At 38.3% G+C, this 11,996-nt stretch overlaps 1 protein-coding gene across 1 annotated transcript; it reads left to right on the top strand.

The window, feature by feature from the left end:
- Positions 1-1,649: 1,649 nt before the first annotated feature.
- LOC109162928 (28 kDa ribonucleoprotein, chloroplastic-like) lies at positions 1,650-4,535 on the top strand. The gene is made up of 4 exons (XM_019311636.1): positions 1,650-2,297; positions 2,374-2,475; positions 3,904-4,185; positions 4,277-4,535. Exons 1-4 carry the CDS (start codon positions 1,773-1,775, stop codon positions 4,340-4,342), a joined length of 975 nt encoding a protein of 324 aa, XP_019167181.1. The 5' UTR covers positions 1,650-1,772; the 3' UTR covers positions 4,343-4,535.
- Positions 4,536-11,996: the final 7,461 nt, after the last annotated feature.

Below are 11,996 nucleotides of genomic sequence, written 5' to 3' on the forward strand. Positions count from 1 at the left end.
CCTAGGTGGAAGAAGTATGAACCCCTTAGGACTATTCTTAGTATGTGATGGATCACGCATAGGTTTTGTTATACGTTTTCTCCCCCTTCCCAATGTGTTAATGTGGGTTGCATGTACTTGCTATGTGTTATGTGTGCATGTAACCCCGAGTTGGTTAAGATAAATCGGGCTATACGGGCAGTCGGGTGGGCTGAGAACCATACCGGCTGTTAACCAGGCTGGTAGAGACCGGTCAGGTATATAAATATTATATAGGACTAAGTTCCACTATACGGGTAGTCGGATGGGCTGAGAACCATACCGGCTGTTAACCAGGCTGGTAGAGACCGGTCAGGTATATAAATATTATATAGGACAAAGGTCCACTATACGGGCAGTTGAATGGGCTGAGAACCATCCCAACTGTTAACCAGGCTGGTAAAGACCGGTCAGGTATATAAACATTATGTAGGACAAAGGTCCATCAGTCGGTTGCGATCGGCTCCTCCGTAATGTGAGACGGGGCAGGGTGCTGCGGGGCCGTGTCAGAGCTATATGCGCTGACCCTCATGTATGGGCATGCGATTGGTCCTGTGGCGCCAACAAAGTGTGCTATGTGATGAGATATGGAGGAGTTGTGTTTATGAGTATGTTGGGGGATGTGACTAAGGGATTTATGCTGGGGATTGTTTATGTTGGGTTATGATTATTAATTATGCTCAGCTTTATCTGTCTTACCTGTTGTGGATTGTATACGCTTGTTATAACTGTTGCTTGTGTCTAGCCCTATCTGTCGAGTCATTCCCGGTTTTAAAAGCTAGAGTCTCGTAGGATATATCTTCATGCTTCAAAATGGTTTTCGTATATCTATATATATCTCTATATGTATTGTATTTCAACGCGTTGGAGTGGGTTACCAGCATCTCTCGCTGAACAGATATATTTGGCTTTCAGGCACAGAAGATTAAGTCACTGGAGTGCGCTAGAACTTGGAACATAGGAGTAGTTAGTTTCCCTTTCGGCCTGCGTGCCATGTTTATGCATTCGTATCATTGAGACATTAGTTAGTTAGCCTGTGCACCTGAGTTCTCTAGCTCAGGTGTGGCATAGCACCCCGTACACTCGTACTCTGTTTGGGATTTAATGAGATTTCACCTTTATTTTATAAGTTTTAAATATCCTGAAAATCTGGGGTGTTACATCAAGAGTCTTGGTCTAAATAATGTAATCGTAGAAACTGATTGTCTAAATGTTTCTGCGGCTTTTAATTCCCGTTATTGTGATTTTTCGTATGTTGGGTCAATTGGAAACAATGTTTGCAGATTGCTAGTGACATCGGGAACATTAAGGTTCACCATGTCAAGAGGTCAGCGAATCACGTCGTTCATGTGCTTGCACGGGCAACTGGTTCCTCGTCTGTCCTGGGGTCGTGGTTTCATCACCCGCCCTTATGTATTTATGCTCTTTTGAGTTCTTAATGATATTGGTGTCGTTTGGTTTCAAAAAAAAAAAAAAAAAAAAAACCAGACTACTTGCCAAAATAGAAAATACTCCGTATAGCCCGAATAAAAAAAATAAAAATAAAAAAAATACTCAGTATATAATAATTTGGCTATTGCCCCATGTTTGGCAGGAAAAAAATAAAATAAAATAAATCTTTACAAAAATCACTAGCGTCTTCACGTCTTGGACCATCCGCCTCCTCAAACCCTCATCCATATTCCCTTATCCTCTCCCCTCTTCTCTAAACCTTCTTGTCTCCTCTCTATTTCTACCTCTCCTTCACCATATCAATGTATTGTACAGCCAACCCAGTAATGAATTCTTTATCTATGGCCAAAAATGGCTGCCTCACCTCCCTTCCCTCATCTCTTTTCGCCGCTGCAAAATCCCACTCGCACCACCATTTCTCACTCGCTTGCAGCCCTATAAAGCTCCATCTTTCTTGCTCCTACTCTTCATCCTCATTCCCCTTCCTGCTCTCCCTCAGGGTCAAGAACACCCAACCCCATTTCCCATCTCTGGTCTCCGTCGTAGCTGCCCTCCAAGATGATGACACCATAGTTCTTGATGGGCAAGACCAAGGCGAGGAGGATATTAGCGGAGCTTTCGATTGGATGAAGGGAGATGAGGAAGGAGGGGACTTGGAGGCTATTGGAGATGCTGGGGAGAGTGATGATGCCTTTGGGGAAGACGACGGCGAGTACCAAGAACCCCCCGAGGATGCCAAGCTGTTCGTTGGGAACTTGCCTTATGATGTCGATCATGAGGGCCTGGCTCGGCTTTTCCAGCAGGCTGGGACTGTTGAGATTGCTGAGGTAATTTGTATGAGTCTTATCGAAAGATTGGGTTTTTTTTTGTGGTTAAATTGATATAAATTTGTGGGTTTTGTAGGTTATTTACAACCGGGATACTGACCGGAGCCGCGGATTTGGCTTTGTAACTATGAATACTGTGGAAGAAGCTGACAAAGCTGTTGAGATGTTCAATCGTTATGTGAGTTGATGCACCTTTCTTCCTCCCCAAACTGTTTCTCCTCCTTTTATTTTGTGTTTGGAGTATGTTCTATGCTTTGGGTTTTACTTTTCCATACATGATAGAGCATACCAGTTTCATGGTAGTGGAAGTCCATTTTTAGATTTGTTTTCTGGTTCTATACATGAATTTCATTGTAGGCTTGCAACTTCTTATTTTAAGTTACAAATGAGCTATAAACTCTGTTTGGTAAACATGGAGAGCTTAAAATAATAAATTATTTTGAAATGCTAATAGCATTTCAAAATAAGTTAGTAGCTACTAGCTTTTAAGCTAAGTATGCCAAACAGAGCTGTAGATGGCTTCAACTAACTTAGAAATGAAAAACAGGAATAGTTTGGATATTTTACGACATTTATCTTATGAATCTTCATGGTGGTTTGCCAAGATTGTGCATTGAGCCCCTTAATGCAAATTATCTCAGCAGAATATGTTTGCTTGGGGTATCTTAAGGTTTTGCTAAACTGTTAAGTGGGAGTAGAAGGAGAAAATTGCATTTTGTTATGTGTGTAGTAATCATATTGAACTTGTGATTTTTCAATAGCTTTGTGTGTCTTGGAGCAAAACTAATAGTGTTTGATATGAATATAAGAAGATGTTAGGTTTCTTGATTGTTGATTTTCTATTGGAATGTACTTGTGATTTTTGCATAGTTTTATTGCCGATTAGAAACAAGAGCAATAACACTTGATATGAATATACCTAGATGTTACTGAACTGGGCTGTTGATTTTTTACTGAGCGTGAAAATGGTATCTGATAGTAATTCAAAATTCTGGCATGCTGGCTGAAGGATGGAAGTTCATAACCACGTACAAAACCTCCATCAGCCAAAATTTTTCTTGTAAAATTGTTATTCATCCTTGGATATACATCAGTTTCAATTAAGCTTTAGTGGATAAAATATCTGAAATTATAGTACTTGTTTATTTGTTTGTGAAAGTTGTATATATTGTAACCATATGTGTTTTTTTTAAACACTCAATTCTTTACAAGGTACTAAGGTAGTATCTGTTCTATAATTTCTCAAAATTTTTCAGCTCAAAGAATCAATGCCCCCACCACCGGACTTATATGCAAATTTCAATATGTGATCATGTTAGAGTATATAGAAAATATTCATATCCAGATATTAGATTAAATAGATGTGGTAAACATCTTTCTGAAGATTTATTTAAATAGCTAAATAAAAATAATATCTTTTGAAGTGAGTAAAATTGTGTCTCGTCAGATTTTGGCAATGTTGTATGTGGTACATTCATTTGTATTGCGGCATTGCATTACATGTTTACTAGTGGAGTTGTGTTAGGATTATCACACTCGATATGAAGACTCGGGTTTTAATGGGCCAGGCTCTAGTGGCTACCTAATGGTTGAATGTTTTGACCAGGACCTTAATGGAAGACTCCTGAACGTCAACAAGGCTGCCCCAAGAGGATCACAGCCAGAACGTCCACCCCGATCATTTGAACCTTCTTGCAGAATTTATGTTGGTAATATTCCATGGAGTGTGGACGATGCACGCCTTGAGCAAGTTTTCAGTGAACACGGCAAAGTTGTAAATGCACGGGTAGTTTGCGACAGAGAGACTGGCAGATCACGGGGCTTTGGCTTTGTGACAATGTCAAGCGAAGCGGAAATGAACGATGCCATCGCGGATCTTGATGGGCAGGTAAGATGTATCCATCTTTTTCTTATTGTTAGACCAAAAACGAAAAGAAAGAAAAAACGACGAGCTTATGGTTGTGTATTGGTGTATGCAGAATTTGGATGGGAGGGCGATCAGGGTGAGTGTGGCTGAGGGAAGACCAACAAGGCGCAACTTTTAGATGTTAATTTAATTTAATTATGAATTGTGATAGCAGTTCAATTTTTGTCAGTTTTTGAGTGGTTAAGATATTGTGTAGGATTAACATTTTCTGCTTAAGCACATTTTAAGTTCTGATTTTACACTTCTATTTGTCATGCACTCCACTTTTTATATACTAATCTGCAGGGTATCAGAAGCTTTGCTTGCAGTCACTAAAGCTCTCATGTTGTAGAAGATGTTTTTCATTTTTATCTCTGTTGGTTAAACTAACAATCGGTTTTTAAATAAAATAAGTGGTATTTTATTTATTTATTTTTTTTTTGTGTTTTTATTTTTTGACAAAATGATAATATAAGGGGTATACTTGGGGAAAATTATGGGCCTTTCCTGTTGTGATAGTACACGAGAAGGAAAGAGTGATGGTATGGGTTGTAGCCAATAGTTATTGCATGGCTTAATTTTATTTTTTTGTGCGGCCAGTTGTAATATACACTTTTATAATTCATAATGTACATTATTCTATAACATAATGTACATTTTTCTCAAACATAATGAACATTATTATTTTAAAACATAATGTCCATTATGTTGCTCCAATGTTTCATTATTTTAAACACGTAATATACATTATTTTAATATATAATGTACATTATTCTAACATATAATGTACATTATTTTTGCTCATAATATTTACGACGATGTTTTGAACTGTGGTGCGGACCGTATAATTTGCCTAGTCTTTTGCATTGGGTCATTCTGGGCATATGTACTTACCATTTTTTAATTAAATAAAAGAATAATATTTTAGAAAAAAGAAAGAAATATCATTTATTTCATTGTCTTTTCCCTTTTTCTGTGTGAGATACTTTGGTTCGGTGAAGATGTTAGCTTATTATCTATTTTAACACACTAGTATTTTACCCGTGCGATGCACGGTAAAAAAAATATAAGCATAAATGTTATGGTCTCAAATCAATAATTATTTTGACTTTAAAAAAATTAAACGGTAATAATAGAAAAAAAAACTAATCAAAATTACAAATTATTAAAAATTTATTTGTAAACCACATTAGTGACTTGTAACATTTTCTTAAATCACAACAGATTAAAACTTTTAAATCATTTGAATTGAAGCAATAACATACAATTGATCGTGTTGAAACACGGATTAACACGGATTACATTTTATTATGATTAATATTTTTTGGTAATCTTTATTAATTAGTATTCCTAATTTTGTCAAATAACTCTATTTTTTTTTTTTTTGTGTATATTTTATAGTTTGTTTTCTGAAATTGATATTAACTTTTAAAATTATTTTATATATGGATTATAGACCTATAATGAAGGATATTGCATACTTGCAGGTATATAATTTTGTTTTTTTTGTTTTTTTTTTTAAATTTCATTTTAATTCTTTAGGAGCATTAGGAGTATTAGGACTCTATGTATCTGAGTCTGTTTAGAACTTCTTATCCCTGTCACATTGTGACTCTTTATTGTATATATTCACATCATCTGATCTCATTGTAATCAAGTTCAGTAAATACAATACAATCAGTTCTCATCTGGTATCAGTAAACTAGGGTTTCTCTCGTCCCTATGGCTGACGGATCTATTAATTCCTCCGAACAGACCGTGTCTGATGCTGCTATGTCGTCAAGTTCTTCGTCAATTGTGTCACTATCCACCGCACATCACTTCATCAGTACCAAGTTAACCTACAAGAATTATTTGTTCTGGCGTACGCAAGTCGTCCCGTTTCTTCACGGGCATGACCTAATGGGGTTTGTTGATGGTACAAAACCCTCACCGGCTGTCCTTCTTGCTGCCGACGCCATGCCACGGCTAAACCCCGCATATACCGTTTGGATGCGTCAAGATCAAGCATTGTTGTCCATGCTTGTCTCCTCCCTCTCTGACGAAGTCATGCCAATAGCCGTCGGACGTCGCATGAGTCGTGCCCTTTGGGAGGCCATTGTTCAGACATTATCGTCTTCCTCCCGTGCCCGCGCGTTAAATCTTCTCGGCCAGTTGCAGGGACTGGTTCCAGGGTGATTCGTCGGTTGCGGACTACATCGGGCGAGCTCAGGTGATTGTTGAAGAGCTCACCCTCGCCGGCCGCGTCATCTCTCTCGACGACCAGAATCTTTTTGTTTTTCGCGGCCTGAGACCGGAGTTTCGTGCCCTTACCGCTTTTCTCGCCGTCCGTGGGCAGCCGGTCACGCTCCAGGAGTTGGCGGACTTCCTCGGCGCCCAGGAATTTATCGCCAACCATGATTACGGCGGTGCTCCGGCGACTCTTGCAGCGCGGTGGCGGCCCATCGGGTCGCGGAGGTTAGAACCGTGGCGGCGGTCAGCGAGCAGGTGGTGGCAACAGTGGTTCCAATCGTGGTGGTGGTGGCAGGCAGCAAGGTAGCCGTGGGTGTGGTGGTCGCGGTCGCGGACACAACGGTGGTGGCAATCAGGTTCAGTGTCAGATATGTAGGCGGGCTGGTCACGGGGCTCATGTCTGCTATAACTGTTATGATTCCTCACCTCAGGTCAATCTAACATATCCAGAAAATTCAGATGTTGGTACTCCTCACACATGGATCTCGGATACAGGGGCAACTAATCATGTTACTCCGGACATCACTGCTTTGACCACCTCAGAAGAATATGTTGGCAATGACACATTGCGTGTCGGTGACGATATGGGTTTATCTATTAATCATGTCAGTCATGCCTCTTTTCATACCCCTTCTAGATCATTCACGTTGTCTGATATACTTCACGTTCCACATTTGTCTAATTCTTTATTATCTGTTCAAAAGTTTGCATCCGATAATAAAGTCTTTTTTGAGTTTCACCCCTCTTTTTTTGTTGTGAAGGATATCAATACCAAGGAAATACTTCTTCGAGGCAATAGTTCGGGGGGTCTATACACACTATCATTACCTAGTTCGTCTCCATCAGCGTTTCTTTCCGCTCGTGCCTCGGCTTCCACTTGGCACAATCGTTTGGGTCATCCTCATAACCGTGTTCTTAGTCATATACTTCGATCTTGTTTATTTAGTGGGTCTCGTGATAATATTCGTTGTAATAATTCTTATGCAATGCATGTCAATTGGGTAAATCTGCTCGTTTCCCCTCCCTCGTGTTGCTTCCTCTAGTTCTCATGTACTAGATCTTGCTTACACAGACATTTGGGGTCCTGCGCCCACTTTATCTACTTCTGGCTCCCGTTATACATGGTTGTTCCCTATGAAATTAAAGTCTGATCTTTATGTCATCTTTGATAAATTCCGTACTCTTGTTGAACGGTCCTTTAATTGCAAAATAAAGGTCATTTAGTCTGATTTAGGTGCTGAATACAAAAAATTGCATTCTTCGTTTGTTCAATTAGGAATTCAACATAGACAATCCTGTGCCTATACACATGGACAGAATGGTCGTGTTGAACGCAAATATCGTCACATTGTTGAAACTGATCTGGCTCTTCTAGCTCATGCCTCTGTTCCTTTGAAATTTTGGGATTTTACCTTTGAGACAACTGTCTATTTAATTAATAGAATGCCATCTTCTGTATTAAATAACTCCAGTCCTCATCTCCTGTTACATAAATCCCCTTCTTCCTATCTTTTTCTTTGTGTCTTTGGTAGTTTATGCTACCCTCATCTTCGTCCTTATAATCATCATAAGATGTCATACAGGTCTTCTCCATGTGTCTTCCTAGGTTATCCTGAGTCCTTTAGGGGGTATAGATGCATGGACTTACATACTAGTAAGATTTACACATGCAGGCATGTCATATTTGATGAAGAAGTTTTCCCCTTTGCTACTAAAACTTCTTTGCAGGATCTATCTACTCCGTTTTCTGGACCTCGGGCAGAATCTGTTCTCAGTCACAGCACCCCTATTGCTGCTTTGGATACCGTGCCAATGATGAGCCGCCAGAACTGCCGCTACCAGCTTCGTCCGAACCCGAATAGGCTGCCTCGTCGGGTGATCCCGTGGAGCCCGTTGCTCGCCAGCGAGGTCGTCCACGTGGGCGGTCCACCAGGACAAATGTCCGTACTCACTCTATGGCCACTCGCAGCAACACAGATGCTCCTCTTTTTGCTCTAGTAGCTCAGGTGCCTTCCACGGAACCCACATGTCACTCTCAAGCTGTCAAATATCCTGAGTGGCGTGAAGCCATGGACCAAGAATTCAATGCTCTCCTGCACAATCACACATGGTCTCTAGTTCCACCCACTGCAGGTATGAATATTATTGGCTGTAAATGAGTTTTTCGTACGAAGAGAAAGGCTGATGACACTATGAAAAGCACACTAGTACAGAACTGCACATACGCGACCATTGTAAAAGACATTACGCGACCATTGTATAATGGTCGCCTATGCGAGGCTCGCGAAAAGCCATGGACTTTTCGCGACCATTTCTAAATGGTCACGCATTGTCGGTAATACGCGACCGTTCTTGACCAAGAACGGTCGCGCATGTTTTTTTATTTTTTATTTTATTCTAAATGTAATACGCGACCATTGTTGGATAGGAATTGTCGCGTATTGTTTTTTTTTTTTTTTTTTTTTTTTTTTTTTTTTTATATATTTTAAATCACCTTTCCGCAACCATTCTTTGTAAAAGAATGGTCGCGGATACTGTTTTAAAAAATAAAAAAAATATAAATGAAATTACAGAAATTACAGAAATTACAGATTACATTTCTAAAATAAAAATAATTGAAACAAAATTAAAAAAAATATATAAATGAAATTACAGATTACATTTCTAAATTAAAAATAATTGAAACTATAAAAGAAGAATGAAATTACAACAAATTAAGAATCAAAGAACCTCATGATGAAGTATTTCAATTCTTCTCTGTACACAGAGCCTTTCGTATATATTGAATTTGAATTGACACGGGGTCTTCTAGTCTTGGGTTATAGTTTGCAGTGATTCCAAATACCTGTGGCACAAGAAAAAAAAAATCCAGAGTTTTACTTATGTGCTAATTTCAAGTAGAAATGCAAACAAATATCAAAGAAATTTGTACAAATCATATTGCATTATAAGTCTGGTTCACCAATTAAAGACATTAGACAATAAGTCATCAATATGCAAACTGACATTTCAAAAGCAATGTAATTGCAACATGACCAAGTAGTCAGTAAAGGCCAAGTTGAAATATACAATATTTCAAAATAAATTCAGAACTAGTTGATATAGGATTGCCACCTATTCTCAGTTCACTACAAGAAAAATGCACATAGACAACACTAGAAAGACAACAGTTTTTAAGAAAAGTGTTGTCTTTTGTATAAAAGACAACAGTTTGGTCCAAAACCGTTGTCTTTGATGCAACACTTTTGTCAAAGACAACGGTTTTTACTTAACCGTTGTTGTAAGTGTGTTGTCTTTGTGCATTTTGTGAAAAGACAACACCACAACGACAACGGTTTTTTAAACCGTTGTCTATGTGCGTTTTTTTTTTTTTAAAAGACAACGGTTTTTTTAACCGTTGTCGTTGGTGTGTTGTCTTTAAGCGCACTGGAATACACAACACTAGAAAGACAACGGTTTTTTAAAACCGTTGTCTTTGTGCGCTCTTTTTTTAAAAAAGACAACGGTTTTATTTAACCATTGTCATTGGTGTGTTGTCTTTAAGTGTACTCGAATACACAACACTACAAAGACAACGGTTTTTAAAAACCGTTGTCTTTGCACGCTCTTTTTTATTTAAAGGACAACGGTTTTTTTACCGTTGTTGTTGGTGTGTTGTCTTTAAGCGCACTAGAATACACAACACTACAAAGACAACGGTTTTTTAAAACCGTTGTCGTTGCGCGTTCTTTATTTGTTTAAGACAACGGTTTTATTTAACCGTTGTCTTTAAAATATAAAAAAAGATGTTAACATCTTATGTATGAATGTGCAACATCTGGTATATAACTGGGTTGCTTCTGTGTTAGGATGCCCGCAGGAAAAATAGAACCTGAGACCTCTAACATAATAAACTCTAAACCCATCAAGCTACACCAACACTTATATATTTAAGCGTAACATCTAGGATATAACCAGTTTGCTTCTGTGTTGTCTCTGAGAACAAAGACAATGATTGTATAAAATAGGTTAAAGATGCTACCAGGAAGGATAGAACCCAAAACCTCTAACATAACAAACAAAACTAAACCCACCAAACCACACCAACCTTTGTTTACTAAAGTGTTACACCTTATCTTTTACTTATAATTTTGGGCTGGCAGCTTTGACCTCCGGGCATTTGAACAAAGAAAGAATACAATTCAAAAGTTAATTTAATAATTATATTTTCGTTCATATTTAAATATAAAATTATTCACCAAAATTTCAATTTTAATTAATTAAAGTTTTATTTTCAATTACAATTAAGACCAATCTATGAATTCAAATAATAATAATAATAATAATTATCAAGTATAAAAAATAATAGATTATATCTATAATATTTTTTTAAAAAAATTGGGGGCCCTGTGCGGTCGCGCCGGTCCGACATGGCCTAGTACGGCCCCGGCGGTGCGGTGTGGTGTTCCGAATGGTGCGGTATGGTGTGGATCGGCGTAAGGGCGGTATGATAGGGGCCTAGGTTGGTAATCGATCCTTTCGGCTAGCGCATGACTAACAAGGTTAGCTATATGTTGGTAATCAACCATTCCGGCATGCATGGGACACGTGGAGAATGGATATGAAAGAGTAGTTGATATTGTACAGTTAGTTATAGCCCATTTCTTTTGCCGCGATCTTTGTAATAATTGGGCCGCCATCTGTCTGGGTAATAAAGGACAAATTATGATGTGCAACTGTGTGCACCATGGTGCACACTGTTCTATGTTCATAATTACCGAACTATATATTCATAATTTTTGAAATTCATATTCATAATGATTGAACTCTATATATATTCACAATTACAGAACTCTATGTTCATAATTTTCGATATTCATATTACCAAATGTTGAACTCTGTATTCACAAATCACAAAACTTTAGTATAGAAATTATGAATCTACAATATAAAAATTTTGAATATTTACACTACAAAAAAAAAAAAAAAACAATTTTTAGTGACAAAAATTTAGTGATGGGTAGAAAAACCCCTCACTAAATGTATTATTTGTATAATTTTTGTGAAAGTAAAAAATTACTCTAATTAAAAGTTTATGATTTAGTGACAAAATTTTAATTATATATTTATTTTAAAAGTATACTCTGACTATTGACATGAAAGATATTGTTACCATCATCATTATCTGAAAATTATTTCACTCAAATCTCATTCCCACCAAAACCTTATTTTTAGGCGCCCAAGTCTAATTGCTTCTAAAACACTAGTACAAAATTGAACATACCACCGGCTTCGCACCCATCGCACAACTACCACCGGCTTCACGTCACACCCACCACCGTTCACAGCCACCGCGACAAAGCCACAGCCACCACCGCGACGCCGACGCCACAGCCGCTGCCACGCCGTTGATCTGAACCCCTCCCTTGCCCTGCGACGATGGCGGCCTCCCTGTGACGACGCCACAGCCGCCGGCTCCGATGTGAGTTTGTGAGAAATTTTAATTTATTGATTTCCTCTTGCCTATAAATAATTAACCATTCGCCTCTGCATAGTGTTCATGTATATTGTTATGTTATTTC

Source organism: Ipomoea nil, unplaced genomic scaffold (genome assembly GCF_001879475.1).
Source record: "Ipomoea nil cultivar Tokyo-kokei standard unplaced genomic scaffold, Asagao_1.1 scaffold2965, whole genome shotgun sequence".
Taxonomy (NCBI): Eukaryota; Viridiplantae; Streptophyta; class Magnoliopsida; order Solanales; family Convolvulaceae; genus Ipomoea; species Ipomoea nil.